Source organism: Ictalurus punctatus, chromosome 4, assembly GCF_001660625.3.
Source record: "Ictalurus punctatus breed USDA103 chromosome 4, Coco_2.0, whole genome shotgun sequence".
NCBI lineage: Eukaryota > Metazoa > Chordata > Actinopteri > Siluriformes > Ictaluridae > Ictalurus > Ictalurus punctatus.
In genome coordinates this window covers 14093876-14110917 of record NC_071284.1, presented here as the reverse complement: position 1 = coordinate 14110917, position 17042 = coordinate 14093876, and the positions used below count along the sequence as shown (strand labels likewise).

General features: G+C 36.6%; 2 protein-coding genes across 4 annotated transcripts; one reads left to right on the top strand and one right to left on the bottom strand.

Annotated features, from left to right (window-relative positions):
- Positions 1–9844, top strand: anpeplb (alanyl (membrane) aminopeptidase-like b). 3 transcript variants are annotated; one of them, XM_017465913.3, is made up of 22 exons: positions 1–198; positions 288–371; positions 512–1140; positions 1914–2053; positions 2311–2450; positions 2725–2845; positions 2934–3088; positions 3251–3364; positions 3531–3674; positions 3783–3848; positions 4031–4096; positions 4770–4903; positions 6418–6497; positions 6662–6795; positions 6920–6975; positions 7163–7310; positions 7410–7498; positions 7577–7690; positions 7919–8086; positions 8167–8307; positions 8801–8882; positions 8996–9844. In XM_017465913.3, the coding sequence occupies exons 3-22, from the start codon at positions 551–553 to the stop codon at positions 9152–9154; spliced, it is 2841 nt and encodes a 946-aa protein (XP_017321402.1). In that variant the 5' UTR covers positions 1–198; positions 288–371; positions 512–550; the 3' UTR covers positions 9155–9844. The 3 variants fall into 3 exon arrangements, with proteins under 3 accessions (XP_017321402.1, XP_017321404.1, XP_017321403.1); XM_017465915.3 differs by having other exon boundaries at positions 268–371; XM_017465914.3 differs by having other exon boundaries at positions 288–1140.
- Positions 9845–10396: 552 nt separating this feature from the next.
- On the bottom strand, positions 10397–15268 carry arpin (actin related protein 2/3 complex inhibitor; the record flags this gene model as incomplete). Its single annotated transcript, NM_001201215.1, is given in 6 exon segments — positions 10397–10547; positions 12549–12712; positions 12810–13016; positions 14325–14457; positions 14912–14987; positions 15097–15268. Coding segments are annotated over 6 exon segments (681 nt in total). The 3' UTR covers positions 10397–10538.
- Positions 15269–17042: the final 1774 nt, after the last annotated feature.

Sequence of the window (17042 nt, the reverse complement as noted above, 5' to 3'; positions counted from 1 at the left end):
ACCAATTTGACTTGTGCATGTGTATTACGTCGGCAGTGGTGGAAGACCAGTGTTAGTAAAACTTACAAAGAATACGTAGCTTTGCTGCCAGTGAGATCTGAAACAGTGGAATGGCTCATAATTTAGACTTGAAATTAATCTAGAGGGGAACAGGATGGAATCGAATGGCAACCCGTGGAAACGTCATTTGTTTAATAGGTTAGTACTTGTACTCAAAGAAGGAGACACAAAACCATACAGCTCTTTTTTAATGTCAGTATGTTTTAGTACTTTGATTATGTTTGCAGAGCAAAACTTCCTTCTTCCTCCTTGTCCTGGACTGGTCTGAGGTGGGCAGAGGTGGAGAAAAAATCTTGACAGTCAGATGCAAAGTACTTGTTTATTTGATTTTCTATGCTAGTTAATGTGTAATCTGAATGAAGGTGGTGCCGTTATGCCGTCAGTTGTGTACATTTCCTCAATTTATGGAAAGGTTCATAGTCTAATTAAAGACTGTGGGTTCCTCATTTAGCTTGGATTCACTTGTTGGAGTTTCTCACATGGGACAGACATGGCTAAAGGAGTGTACATCTCTAAATCCCTGGCTATTGCCACAGGGGTTCTGACACTTTCTGCGCTTGGTGGCATCATTGTTATGATCACCTTGTATCAGATGCAGATAGAAAAAAACCCACCAGTGCGTCCACCAAGACCCGTTCCTACTACACCGATTCCAACAGGACTCCCACCAACCCTGCGACTTCCTGACAATTTGATTCCAGAGAGCTACGAAGTCAACCTTCAACCATATCTCTATGTGGAACTGCCCAATGCAACCGAGCAAGTTTATATTTTTGAAGGGAACTCAACAGTCAGGTTTAAATGTGTGAAAGACACATGGACTATCTTTCTTCATGCCCTGGATCTATCTATAGACAAAGTTATAGTGACCCATTCTAACACAAAGGAAATCATAGGAGTAGAGAGATACACTTTGCACAACGACTCTCATTTCTTTGAGATTCTGTTAAAGAAACGGTTAGTAGGAAATGGGGACTATTATGATCTTTTCACTAAGTTCAAAGGGGAACTCCTTGATGATTTGACTGGCCTTTATACAAGCCAGTACACAGAGATAAGTGATGGGGAAGAAGAGAAAAGGTAAGCATTTTGTAATATTTAAATTGCCTGTATATGAAAAGTGTCTGTAGTCTTATTGCCTAAATTAGAGGTTTCTCAGTCCAGTACTATGTGGACACACTGCTCTACATAGTTTTAAGTATTCCGTACTTCACCACACCTGACCCAGCTCATAAATGGCTTAATAATTAGGTAATGGTTTGATCATATATGTCGGCAGCAAGGAAACCCTGAAGCTGTGTATTGCTGTGAGTCCCTAGGACTAGAGTTGAGAAACCCATAAATGTTAACCAGAAATAAATGTTTTTTTTTATTATTATTATTATTTAAGCTCCACATTACTATGTGGATACATTTTGGCTTCTGGCATTTCTTTGTAATATGTTACTCATGATGCTGAAATTATTCAGTTGTGTGTGCGTGTGTGCGTGTGTGTGCGCGAGAGCGTGTGCATGTGCGTGTGCAAAGAGGGAACAGAACACAGAAACTCACACATTCCCTTCCAAATATCAGATTACCCAAAGCCATTTCTTGGCCACAGCAGTATTTATGTTACTGTGTTTATTGTAGAAGGAGCCCCCAACCCTGTTCCTACTCAGTCATATTGCTTTCTTCTTCACCTATCTCCAAGGAAGTTATCTCAGCTGTAATGCTTCAAGCAGAGCATAGCACATGATTGTACCTATAACCTATATGACATGGAACTATTCTTTTTGGCTGTCCTGTCTATGTTTTTGTACATAGAACTATGTGAAAATTCCTTCATTTGAGTGTATAAATTCCTTTCCCAACAGATTTCTCGTTGCAAGCCAGATGCAAGCCACAGAGGCTAGAAAAGTATTCCCCTGCTTTGATGAACCAGCTATGAAAGCAGTATTTAATATTACTATTATCCACAGAGCTAAGACCAAAGCCCTTTCCAATGCGAGGTCTGGTAAGACACAGAACTGGCTTTGTGATAAGAATCGAAAGAAGTTTGTGTTGGCAGTTAATACAGGATGACATCATAGTTTAAATGATCAGTCTTATTTTGATAATTTGTTCGTTAATTGAATTCTTAATTACATTACCTGCCTTGATGTAGTTTGCATTAAAACACAGATTACAAAAGTTAATACAAGTTTAACATAAAGCACATAAATGGCATCAGTGTAAAATTTTGTATTCAACAGTGTATTTTGTATTCAACAGACAATGAACGATATGTGGATGGAGATAAATGGGTTGCTACTACATTTGCCCCAACACCAATCATGTCAACATATCTCTTGGCTTTCACAGTAAATACATTTTTGAGTGAAAGTGATAAACACGATGACAAGGAAATATCGGTGTGTTGCTGTTTTATAGTATTCCTTTTATTTTTTTTATTATAATTACAGCATTTGTTCATTTAGGTTAAAGTCAAGAATTACTGGGGAAAACCATGATAAATTGAGTGCAAAACTGCACAAAAATTGTTGATTTTGTTTGTACATTCTGCTGTACATACTGACATTTACATTCTGGTAATAACAGTTGGATTTAGATTGAATTTGGAATTTCAGGCAAAATACAGATCTATGTTAGACATCCATTTCTAGTCTGTTTTCTGTGTTTTGGAAGATCTGGGCCAGACCTGAGGCTGTGGCTGCTGGGCATGCCACCTATGCAATGAATATCACTGGGAAGATTCTGAGCTTCTATGAAAAGAAATTTAACCTGAAATATCCATTAAAGAAACTAGGTGAGATTAAACGCATGGGTTAAGAAGAGTAAAAATGGAAGTGCCATTACAGTAATCGGTAACACACCATATGTACTTATATTCACAGATCAGATGGCCCTGCCTGACTTCAGTGCAGGTGCTATGGAAAACTGGGGTTTAACAATGTACCGAGAATCAGCTCTACTGTATAAGGAAGGTGTGTCCTCTTCCTCCGATAAAGAATGGGTTGCCATTGTGATAGCTCATGAGCTGGCACATCAGGTACAATTATTCACTATTTATTTAAAAAATAGTTTTAAAAAAAGGCTGCATGAGACACTCTGTGTACAGCCAGTGACACAATTTTATGACATTAAATGCATACACACTTTTGAGTTTTTAATTGGAATTGCTAATTCATCATCATCTTTGCTGGAAATACAGTGGTTTGGAAACCTTGTCACAATGAACTGGTGGAATAACCTGTGGCTGAGTGAGGGATTCGCAACATACCTCTCATACCTGGGAGTGAATGACATCGAGCCTACATGGAATATAGTATGTTTCAAACATCTCAAAGAATTGTTGCACATTGACATTTTAATTCACTGCAATCAATTCCTTATTAGGTGATTTCACGATGATTCAACCAAACCTTTTGTTAACTTTAGCTACCGCACACACATCTAGAAGTTTACATCTGTGTATGTACTGTTATTTCCAGAGAGATATGTTTGTGCTAAAAGAAATCCAGCCAGTTATGGAGCTGGATTCACTGAACGCTTCACACCCTCTCAGCTTGAAAGAGTCTGAAGTTGAGACAACGTCTGACATCTTAGGACTCTTTGACAGTATCACCTACAATAAGGCTGGTTGAAGTCTCTTCACTGCCCTTAAATTTAAAGGCTCATGTATATAATTATCAGAAATTATTTATGTGTGACTTGATGAACAAGATTCTCTGCCCTCTCAATAGGGTGCAGCTGTGCTAAGAATGTTATCAACTTACATGGGGGAGGAAAAGTTTTTTGAAGGACTTAGGGTGAGTGATGTATGGTGATAGTAAGCCTAGCACACTTTATGCTATTATATATTCTTTCTGTAGTTTTTAAAGATTTTTACTTATTCTAATGCCTGACTGAGCATATAAACTAAATTTTGATACTGTATTACAAATGCAAATCATTCACAATGATTTATTACATGTGTTACAAATCATTTTAGAACTACCTTGAAAAGTACAAGTACAAGACTGCTGACACTGCAGACCTGTGGAAGTGTATGGACGAGGTAAATTACTTACTGCTACTTACATATGTAAAATAGCAAATACTCAATAGTAATAAAGGATGAACTGATAAATGTCCCTGAAATGTGCGTATACTAACATACACTAAGTGGCCAAAAGTTTGTGGATACCTGACCATCAGACCTATATGTGGTTTTTTTAACATCCCGTTCCAGATTTAGTCCCCCTTTGCTGTCATAATAGCCTCTAGTGATCTGGGATGGCTTTCCACTAAATTTTGGAACGTGGCTGTGGGAATTTGCCCATTTAGCCATAAGCGCATTTGTAAGAACAGACACTGATGTTGGGCGAGAAGGCCTGGGGCAAAGTCGCCATTCCATTTCATCACAAAGGTGTTCAGTGGGGTTAAGGTCAGGGCTTTCTGCAGGGCATTCAAGTTCTTCCACTACTACCTTGGAAAAGCATGTCTTCATGGACCTTACTATGTGCACAGGGGCATTGCCATGCTCCAACATGTTTGGAACCCTTAGTTCCAGTGAAGGGAAATCTTATTTTTACAGCATAAAAATACATTCTAGACAATTTTGTGGCAACAGTTTTGACCCATGTATAGGTATGATGGTCAGGTGTCCACAAACCTTTGGCCATATAGTGTATATACCATATTAACATGCCTACTCATCACTTAATAATGCAATGTATTGTCCTTATCAGGCTACACATGAGGACATAGAGAGCATGATGACAACATGGACCGAGCAAGTGGGCTATCCAGTCATCCACATAAATACAACCACTGGAGAGATTGCTCAGGAGCACTTCCTTTTAAAGCGAGCAGAGGACACTGGGTGAGTTCCAGGATAGACAAGACATTTTTACATCAGTTAGATCTGAAAGGATACACTAACAATGTGTCTGAAATCACTCCCTCACTGATGTGTTGACTGTACTATATAGTGCACTATATAGGGTACCAAAGAGGGAAACACGACTGAATTCAGATAATCTGTAATTGTGATGCTCCAGGAAACAATTTGTCCAAGACCTGCCATTATATAAACTATTTGAATATTATAAATTAACTAACAGAAGTATTAATTCATTCAATCATTCATTCATTCATTCATCTTCAGTAACTACTATCATGGTCAGGATCACAGTGGATCAAATCCAGGTAAAACTGTGAAGAATTCACCTCAGATGGAATAACAGTGCACATATTCAAACCTGGGGGCAATTTAGCATAGCTAAGATACCTGTCTGCATGCTTTTGGACAGTGGGATGGAAACCTATGTGAATAAAGAGTGAACAACTCCACAAGAAATTTCTCTGTTTTGTGGTAATTTAGCATAGAAAGAGTGCACATTGCTTTTGCAATGCATCTGCAGGGCATTGTGGGTATTGCAGTAAAATATGCAGGGAATACTTTTTCCACAAAGAATTTAGACAACACAACAATATGGCTGCATCCCAGAGTGCAGTGAATTGTACATTGGGAGCAAATTTACTAATGAAATAAGTCTGAAGTGCAGATCTTTAAACTATACTGGGGGCTGAAATTGCCAATTTATTTACATTTGTTTTAACCAATAGAGCAAGAATTTCAAAGTGAAATTTATTTTACTACCTTTCGTTATGGTCCACCTGGGTACTTTTTGCAGAATTAGTGCTGTATACCTGCTTAGTAGTATAGCACTTTAATCTTTTGGGTTTTTTTGGTAAATAAATCTAATCTTGTTACTCTAAAATCTTCACCATCAAATGAGAGTGTATTGACGTGTTGCTTAGGTCAGTAAATAGATTTTGTATTATTACTATTTTTGCCATAAAATTTAAAGCTGTTCAGACACTTGGCATATTGTTTGAGTAACTAATCTTATACCCTTAATAAATCTATAACATTATAACTTGTTATTTGTTAAATGTGTCAATTTAATTCCAAACACTTACTGTATATTTCTGGGCAGAATGGTAAGCTGCCTGTTCTGCCAGGCCCTTTTGGAGTAGGATGATAAACACTGTTTAGGACTGGAGCATCTTCATCAAGCAATTATAGCCAATAGTGATATGAAGTGTGGCTCACAGGCTATGGGAATACTTCTGGGTAGTATGAGTGGCTGTCATACTCAATGAAGTAAGGTATCTACTATACTCCACTAGTTTCAAAGGAAACCACCCTTGCGGTCCACTCAGTTGTAGAACCATGGTAACCTTCCATTGCTGCAAGCCAGTGCGAAGGGTTTTATTTATTTATTTATTTTGGAAATGATTTTTTGTTTTGTTTATGTAAAAAATAGAAACGCCCTTGCTATGCTGAATTTGAGGCATAACTCCTTTATGAAGTTTCTTTTTTCCCCATAGGCTTGAATGGCAGGTTCCAATTATCTATATGAAATCTGATTTCACCCAGCAGAAAGCTTCACTAAAAGAAAAGGGGCCTGGTAAATTACTCACACACACAAACTCACTCACTCACTCCTCAGCAACCAAAACAGCCAGTGAAATATTCAAGCTGTGTTTGGGAAAGGAAAAAAATATAGAAAGGTTCTAGTATAGTACTAATACTGACATAGTACTAATGCCCACAAACATGTTGACTCTACAGTGAGAAAGCCTATTTTTGAAGTCACTGATGATGGATGGCTACTGGTCAATATAAACTCTAGCGGTTATTATAGAGTGAACTATGATGACCAGAACTGGAACAGACTTATCGATCAACTGGAGAGTGATCATCAAGTGAGTATGTTTATTATCAACTTTACTGCAAAAGGTATTGTTTAACTTATAACTGTTGTTCTCACAACCAGCAGAGAACTGTAATTTCACTCCCTCTTGACAGTGTGAACGTGCTTCTTCCTAGGGTATCCCACTTATCAACCGAGGCCAGTTAATTGACGATGCATTTAATCTTGCTAGGTAAACACATTTCATATTTTCTTCTGATTATAAATGTATATTGCTGTACATTGATAAAATGGTATTGTTTTAGCACATTTTATATTTATCTTTAGCAATCATATATCCTAATGCACAAAAAACCTGCAATATTCTCTCGTAATACATTTCATTTTCATATATGTTCATGTTACCTTGTTTTGTGAAGGGCCAAATACATAAATGTCTCACTGGCATTGAGCACAACCAAGTATCTGATAAATGAAACAGAGTATATTCCATGGGAGTCAGCTCTGAACAATTTGGGTTACTTTATTCTCATGTTTGATCGCTCGGAGGTCTACGGCCCCATGCAGGTGAGTATAATGTACGCAGGAATCTATGGGCAGAGTGAGAGTGCACAGTTGATTAGAAGAGACTAAGGATTGATCTTTTATTCCATGCTCTGTTTACAGAAATACCTACGAAAGCAAGTTGGCCCACTTTACAAGTACTTCCAAGAGTACACTGATAATGCAACTGTTCCAGATATCCTTTCTGACCAGTATGTATCTATTTGATTTGTTCAAGTTCCTTTAACATGGTAAAAGCATTGTGTAATATTATTTTGATCTCTCTGCAGGTATAATCAAATAAATGCCATTTCAGTGGCATGCAGCAATGGTCTTACTGAGTGCACAGACATGGCAACAAAGCTTTTCAATGAGTGGAAAAATGGGGAAAATGGGACAAATCGGTAAATGTATTTTACATGTACTGCAGTATATTAACACCTGTGTTTAGGCCTAAAATATTCTGGACTCACATTAAATGTAATCAGCGAATATAATAATATATGAGACAATAAGCTAATAAATTAATATAGGATTAATCCAAATATATTTTTAATAAGTTTGAGAATATTATATATATATATATATATCGATTTTACCAACTATTCTTACCAGTTAACTTTCTTGTTAAGGATTCCACCTAACTTAAAGTCCACCATTTACTGCAATGCCATAGCAGTTGGAAATGAGGATGACTGGGATTTTGCATGGAAACAGTACAAAGAAGCCACAATTGCCACAGAACAAGACGTACTGAGATATGCACTCTCCTGTACCAAAATAATCTGGCTCTTAAACAGGTAAGCATTTTGTAACATCAGGCTCCAGCCTTTGTGGCCACACTTATCCAACACCTATAATGTCATTCATCCCCACCCAGATACCTTGAGTACACTCTAGACCCTAACAAGATAAGGAAGATGGATGTCGTGTCTACCATAAACTACATTGCCAAGAATGTAGCTGGACAAGCTCTTGCCTGGGATTTCATTCGGGCCCAATGGACCTACATAAGTCAACTGTGAGTTTGGCGTTTGTTTTTTAAAATATGAACTTGTACAGTGGTGTTGGAAAGTTTGTAAATCCTTTAGAATTTTCTTTAATAAATAAATAACCAAGTATAATATTTTTGTCTCATTTGTTTAATTGGATTCTCTGTCTAATTTTAGGATTTGTGTGAAAATCTGATGATGTTTACATTCATATATATGCAGATATATAGAAAATTCTAAAGGGTTCACAAAGTTTCAAGCACCACTGTAATGGCTAAAACAAATTGAAACCCTACTTTGAGGATGAAGTCCAAGCTTGTAGGGGTTTGCCATTTGTAATTTCCTCTTCCTGACGCATACTGTGAAATCATGAGTTATACAGTGCTACCGAAGATTACAAGCTATTCAGGGATCGAAGGTTAAGTTCAGCAGTTAGTGAACGCTCAGCATTTTTAAAGATTGTCCCCTTGGTTACTAGGCAATACAATTATCCACCTGGCTAATACACATTTCCTCAAACAGGTACGGAGGTGGGATAATATCTGTCGGAAGCTTGATTGACGATGTGACTGAGAGGTTCTCCACAGACTTTGAGCTCCAACAGGTGATATATTGAAAAACATTAGATTTCTTAAACTCTTAATGATACATTATATTTTATGGTTCCACCTCAGAATGCATGGATTCACCCACACATCTCTAATTGTCTTGGTCTAGCTGAAGCAGTTCCGAAGTGAATTTGATGAAGATGGTCTCGGGCCAACAACACGAGCTCTCGATCAAGCAATTGAGAGGACTGAAGCAAACATTAAATGGGTGAAAGAGAATAAACAAACTGTATTGAACTGGTTCATAGAACAGGCACAGGTCTACTGAGCATTCACAGGTCTGCAAAACTCTGCATGCATAGTAGAGCCAGAGCAATGAGAAACAGATGTAGAGTAATGGTGTGGTTATAGAGACAACATCCTGTGTTTCACAATGTTTTTTTTTTTTTCACAAGCCTGTTTCATAAGGAAATCACATTACGTTGAATAGGAAGAGAAAACACCCCCCCCCCCCCCCCATAAAGACTGTAATCTGATGAAAAATAAGAATTATGTAATTCATCATTTTAAATATTTTTTAAAATATTTTATCAGAAGATGAGCTGAATATCATCATATTGCTTTGAAAATAACCAGAAAATTGCATAGGTCTGTGCAATTTTAGTTATCCATATATTATTGGTGCCAGTTGTTGCTTAATTAACACAAAATGAAATATAAATTAACATATGTGCTCACCATTAACCAATGTGTTCTAAGGAATCTAAATTAATTTATTGATTCAATCATGTGTAGAACTACAAATAAAAAAAACTGTTTACACAGATGAAGTAACATCTAAGTATGCTACTTACTCAGGCATATTAAGTATTTTAAGTAAATATATTCATTTACTCAATAGTATATTTTGTAAGTATAGAAACTACTATAAATGTATATACTCTTACCTAAAATCATTCTCTGTTCATTTCTGAATGAAATTAAAATATAAAACATTGATTTTTTTTTTTCTCTTAAACCTCACTTTTCCATTTGATTAATATTCATTTGACCTTTTTGTATGTCACTTAGTTGCCTTGTACCTGCACTTATCACTGCACTGCATCAGGTTCACCTACCGTATAGGCGCCCTTTATTGGTCTAAAATTACTGACAGTGGTATCAATTGTGTCAGGTGTCCTCTCCTTGTTTATGAAAGAAAATGGCCACTTACTAACCAGATAATTTGCCAGCAAAATCCCAGCAATGCTTCTGCACCAAATATGCTTCAGCGACACAAACAAACATGCCAAGAATGCTCCATAGCCCAAAGAACATCTGGTGATCACATTCCAGTGAAGGACTGGTAGAATGTGGCTGATAATGTGTAGTTCGTTAAAAATTGTAGAGTACTAAAGAAAACCACTAGAATAACTAAAACTGCATTAAGACTGCATTTAAATCATTTGTGCAGTTAAATATAATCTGCTATTTGCAATGTATACATTGATACACTGTACATTGATATAATTAATAAAATCATACTATTTTACTTAATCCAAATACAAAACCCTGCACAGACACAAACATCTATTATTAATAAAATGTCATTTATTACTACTGTACATAAAAAATGTTTATACCAACAAATCAGAGTTTACAGTATAAAGTATATTTGGGTGTATAAAGTAAAATGCTTGCCACAATTTTACTGCAGGTATTCTGTGTCATGGTCAGTCATCCTGAAATAAAGATACAGCTCAGTGTGAGATTACAAAATTTGATGAGTTGGAAAAAAATGCATTGCCTTATTTATATTAGACAAGTTTACAGTAAGTTAAAATCAGCACATACAGTCCCCTCAGAAATTGGCCAATTCATTTTATTTATTTTTTTTACTGTAGACTGAAGACATTTGGGTTTAAGATCAAAAGATGAATATGAGAAGACAGTTTAGAATTTCAGCTTTTATTTCCCGGTATTTATATGTAGATGTGTTAAACGACATACAACGTAGCACATTTTGTATCAGACCACCAAATTTTAGGTGAGCAAAAATATTTGAACACGTGACTGAAAGGTGTTTCTTGTTACCCACGTGTATCCTGTTAGATTGGTTGTTTAAACAATAAATAACTCTGAGCATCTACTCTTGGTTTTAGCATTCAGTTTCACATATGAAGACTGCATTTGTTGATAAAAAAGGATAAGCCAACATGAAGATCAGAGTTTTTGGGAGAAAAGCAAGTCATTCTGAAGCTGAGAAAAGAGAAATAAAAAAATCAGTCAAAGGAATTGTACAAGCATTGTGCATAGCCAATATAACAATTTGGAATGTCCTGAAAAAGAAAGGTCCACTGGTGTACTGATCAACAGACACCGAATAGGTCAGCCAAGGAAAACAAAAACAGCTGATGACAGTGTGAGAGCTGTGAAGAAAGACCCAAAAACGACAGTCAGTGACATCACTAAAAAACCTTCATAGGGCAGGGGTGAAGGTATTACAATCCACCATTCGAAGAAGACATTGAGAGCAGAAATATAGAGGCCATACCACAAGATGCAAACCTCTCATGAGCAAGTAAAAATCAGAAAGCCAGATTGGAATTCGCAGTGAAATACAGAGATGAGCCACAAAAATTCTGGAACCAAGATTAACCTCTACTAAAGTGATTGAAAGGCCAAAGTGTGGACTAAGAAAGGATCTGCTCATGATCTAAAACATAAGCTCATCAGTCAAGCATGGTGGTGGTAATGTCATGGCTTGGGCTTGCATGGCTGCTTCTGGAACGGGCAGACTAATCTTTATTGATGATGTAACTCATGATGGTAGCAGCAGAATGAATTCAGAAGTTTACAGGAACAGTTTGTCTGCCAATTTACAGAGAAATGCATCCAAATTAATCAGGAGGAACACACTGCCAACTCAACAAAGGACTTCAACAAAGGAAAAAGTGGAAGGTTTTAGACTGACCAAGTCAATCACCAGACCTCAACCAAATTCAGCATGCATTTCACCTCCTGAAGAAGAGACTGTAGGAAGAGACCCCCAAAACAAACAGCAGAAAGAGGCTGTGGTAAAATCCTGGAGCAACACACAGCATCAAAGAAGAAACCAACAATTTGGTGATGTCAATGAGTCACAGCTTTGATGCAGTTATTGCAAGCAAGGGATATGTAACCAAATATTAAGTGTTATTTACTTCAAGACTTATTTGTTCCTATGCCTTTTGCTTGCCTAAAATTTGTGTGGTCTGACACAAAAGGTTCTGTGTTTTATGTTGTTTAACAGATCTAACTGTAAATACCAGGAAATAAAAGATAAACTCTCATCCCATATCCATCTTTTGATCTCAAACCCAAATGTCTTTGGTGTATAATACAAGCAAACGAATTGGCTTTGCAGTTCCAACAGTTTTGAAGGGGACTGTACATCTGCAATCAAAACTAACGATGAACATTATAGAACCAAATATTTCATTTAGCATGACAACACAACAAAATCCAATTTTATCATCCTTTTTAAGATAAAAATTACTTATGAAAAATAGAAATTCTAGTAGACCACATTATAAACAACCTAATGCACCCATTTGTGTTTTTGCTAGTAAAACACATCAGAAAAGACAGTGATCTTTTCTTTAGCTGTTCTACAGGACCACTGTTAAAAACACAGCCTGATACCTGCCCAACTACGCATGGTATCATCAGGAAAAATACTGTTTGAGTGGTCGCTATCTTACCCACTCATTCTCCTCAGCCCTGTCACCCAGTGCAGCTGGCTTCGCTTCACTTGCCGCATCTCCTTTGTTTGCCATTATTTTGTCTGTCCATGATTCCCCAGCTGCCCCATCTCCTGCAAAATTGCACTTTGTCACAGTGCCAGCATCTAACTTGGCAAAAGAGACTTAAAACACAGAAATAGAAATAATGCATTGAGAGCTTAATATCCTGTCAGTTTCAGCAACATCGCTACTGCAAGGAATTGCCAAGGTAACACTCACAGATAAAGGGACCATCTCCTTTAGTCTTTAAGCGGATATCTTGACCTATCTCCAGCTCTGTCTTCTCCAGTTCAGCCTCCAAGATCCAGAATGCAAAGGCTTGGTTGGGACAATGCTTCTGTGTGATACTAAGCAGTTCCTTTTTGTTCACTAAGCCCTTCAGCTGTTCCTCAGTAAGACGATCTGATTCACCTTTTGCCTCCAATTCTGTGTAATTAATGTATAACCATACACAATGTCAAGTGTTTAAATGTTCATGGGTATCATGAGAATTAACACAATATTGTTGGTGTGAAAGGGATAAGTGCCATAAATGCAATGTGGAAACAAGCCACCACATGTTCTGCAGTACACATCTGGAACTAATGGGATTTCCTTTGAGAAAAAAACTATGATGGAATGTTGGAATCTCTTTTACATAACTTACAGATGGAAGAATTATTTTACACTCCGTTATCTGTCTATAATTAATCTGGACGTGAGAGTATATGATATTCTTTAAAGGGAAGGCCAACTGAAATTTTAGAACCATAATGACTGCAAAGAAAAAGCCATATATTCACCAGCTACTTTAATAGGAACATCTGTACACCTGCACATTCATGCAATTATCCAATCAGCAAATCGGGTGGCAGAAGCGCAATGCATAAAATCATGAGCCTCAATTAATGTCCACATCAAAACATCAGAATGCGAAAATATGTGATCTCAGTGGCTTTGTACTTGGCATGGCTGTTGGTGCCAGATGGGCTGGGTTAAGTATTTCAGAAACTGCTGATTCCATGTTATGTTCAGGCACAACAGTCTCTAGAGTTTACACTGAATGGTGATAATTAACATCCACTGTCTGGCACTATCAACCATGCCAAGGTCAAAGTAATTGAAATCACATTTTTGATGCTTGATGTGAACATTAACTGAAATGGTTTACTTGTAGCCACATGGCTGTATGCACCGCGTATAATGAGTATGCTGCATTCATTCATGCAGCTTCAGTAAGCGCCTTCTCCTGGTCATTGTGGTGGTGGATCTGGAGCCAATTCCAGTAACACAGTGAAAGGCAGGAGAATTCACTCAGGATAGGACACGCGTCCATTGCCTGGCAGCATGCATTTACACATTCACACGCTTATTCATACCAATTGACAAGTTAGCATAATTAATCCACCTACCTGCATGTTTTTGGGGAGTGAGAGGAAACCAGACAACTGGGGTTTGTTGAAACTTCAGTTATAAAAAATAAATAAATTGATGACCGAATAGTGTCAAGCGCATGTCGGATGTATTAAAAGGTTTCCTGGTATTGCATTACCTGTTCATCAGTTTATTCCTAGGTGAGACTGTGCTAGCAGTTTTATCCACTCAATTTTTTTAAAATTGTACACAGTAGCTTACTGTTGTGCTGTCTGAATCAGTTAGTAGCACATAATCTATTATCTATTAAATACAAAGTTTAGGCAATTAGACAGATACTGGGATTTCACCATAATGAACTTCTGCATTATAAGTACTTACTGTAGGATGACATAAGATAACCTGTGTTGACTTTTCTGGATTCACTGAAGTTGGGCTCGATCTCATTGCCCTTGGAATCATATTTTCTGCAGTGGATTTGACTTGGCTTGACGTACAGGACGTTATAGCGCACCTACAAGGCAATCAAGCACTGTTTGAGCTCAAACTAATGGCAATAATAAAACAACTTCAAAGTTTTTGTAGACATTGTAAATCTGGCATAAAAAGACAGTTTTCTTCTTCATAAAAAGACAAATCTTACACATACAAAAAGGATGCATAAAATTCTTTCTCAGCTTTGGCTGTGGTTAAGAGGGCTTTGTAACGTCCTCTGCCCCTGTCAGCGATGATTAAACTTATGTCCATACTATAAATTGTAAATTCAACAAAATGGTCACTAATTAAAAAGTTGTTTTTTTTTTTTTTTTACACAAACTCTTTGTAAATGTAGAAAGTTAAATAAGCGTACTTTGTTTTATTATCATTATCATTATTATTATCATTATTATTATTATTATTATTATTTATTAAATTGTACAATTGTGCAAGATGTGACGTCACACGTTCATGGACCGCTCCTAGCTTACCTTTTTATTGTAGATGTCGGTAAGTGCATGGCGAGACACATCAACAAATGTCCCCTCTAAAATCACTCCACGGCCACTGAAACGGATTATCAGTCAAATTTAAACTCGCATTATTTTGTGCAGAACAAGCTTTAACATTTAGTCTGCTTCCTCTACTAAACTTGTTCTGCAAAATTAGAACGTACCTCTGATAGACAGATGGCTCCCACGAAGAAGACAATTTCTCGTTATGAACCGGTTTATTTTGTAACGCTGTGTTGTCATATATCCGACTCATTTTAGAGATGTAGCGCGGAGGTTTGAAACTAAACTAAACCAAACTAAACCAAATTAAACCAAACCAAACGTTATTGCCGCTTCCTCAATTTACGTCATCAGTAAGCGACGACGTTGCTTTTCAGGAAGGGGTGAGGACTAGTATTTGTAACTTATGTTCATTGAATATATAATGCTTTATGTAAGGATTAAAACATACCAGGGGGGTGAATGTTTTTAAATGGTAGAAATGAATTAGTTGAGATGATGAATGATGATAAATGATTCAGTGAGTTATGACAAACACGACTAATTTTACTATATATATATATATATATATATATATATATATATATATATATATATATATATATATATATATATATATATATAAATCTTACCTTTTTTTGTGTCTGTGTTTTAGGGTGTGAATTGTAGTCCAGCTTAGAAACTTTACAGATTGCATCAGTCATTGTGTGGCATAATTTCAAGAAATAAAATAATTCATTTGTGAAAATACTTTCCTTTTGTTGTGTATTTCTGCTGTATATACCCTGCAGCATACAAACACACCCATGTCCTGTAGAATTTCAGATCTATCCTGCACAATAGTCCTGCAGGTAGTGTGTGTTTTAAATGAACCTGCACAACATAATTCCTGAAGGATATAATTCCTGAATATTTTTTCTTCTTCATTAAATCCTGCAGGTATTTCTACAGGAAATTGAGCTGAAATCCACAGTAGGCTATATGCATAATATTCCTGCAGGATTCCTGTAGAGTTTTTTTGTAAGGAGAACACCTGTACTCCTACTCATTCATGGGGGGTTAATGTGATTTCAGTTAATTTGGCCACTGCATGATTATTGGTTTCAGACAGGCTTTCTATAACTGCTGAGCTCCTTGGATTTTCACTCACAACAGTCTCTAGAGTTTACTCAGATGGCCTATTAATACCAATAAATCTTTGCTTAAATTCCACAGAGTATTGTTGCTGACCATGTGCATTCTTTCATGGCCACAATTTACCCATGTTCTAATGGCTACTTCCATAATATAATGCACAATGTTACAAATCAAAAGTTGTCTGAAAATGGTTTCATGAAGTTCAGTGTTCTTCAGTGGCCTTCCCAGTCACCAGATTTGTATCCAATAGAACACCTTAAAGGGTGACAAAAAAACTTCAGAGATGGAGGGCTTGTAGATGCCAAAAAGTAATTTCTTTCTAGAAACAAACCAATATCCTTTGCCTTAATTCATTATTCATATCCCATATGATACCTTATATATGTGGTGCATGCATTGTCAATTATATTTTCTTTAAAAGTTTTACCAGACCAGGGTTTTTTTTTATTATGTCCCATAATTCACCCTGTAATCTTAGCCTAGTACCCTTGCTCCAGGAAGTCTTTTCTTTTGACACTGATTTGCAAGTTTAGAGGGCTTTGGTTGGAAACCCAGTTCTGGTGTTTGTCTAATTGCTATTTTTATTGCCATAGAGTGAAGCTGCTTTAGACAAACACAAGGTTCTTAATTTATTGCCATAGAGTAAAGCTGCTTTAGGCAAAACACAAGGTTCTTAATTTACACACTTAGAATGTCACTTGTTAGAAAGTGTTTTATAGTTTTAGATTATGCCTACTGTGCAGAGAGGTACGGGCTGACACAGAAAAAAATTAGGCCTACTGTTTAGTAAGACACAGAATTCATTTAACTAAATACACACTTAGAATATAACTTGATCAACATGTGCACTATGGATTGAGATAATGCTTCTAACTAATAATTCTAACTGTTGGTTATACATATTAGATTATACTTTATTAACATATCAAAACATTAGTCATTAAACTTTGTAGTTGCACACATTGATTAC

Excerpts from the sequence above, each read along its gene's own strand:
- anpeplb (XM_017465913.3), top strand. The coding sequence starts at position 551 with ATGGCTAAAGGAGTGTACATCTCTAAATCCCTGGCTATTGCCACAGGG. Across the intron at positions 2,054-2,310 it reads CCTTTCCAATGCGAGGTCTG|ACAATGAACGATATGTGGAT; the intron begins GTAAGACACAGA and ends TGTATTCAACAG. Across the intron at positions 4,904-6,417 it reads AAGCGAGCAGAGGACACTGG|GCTTGAATGGCAGGTTCCAA; the intron begins GTGAGTTCCAGG and ends TTTTCCCCATAG.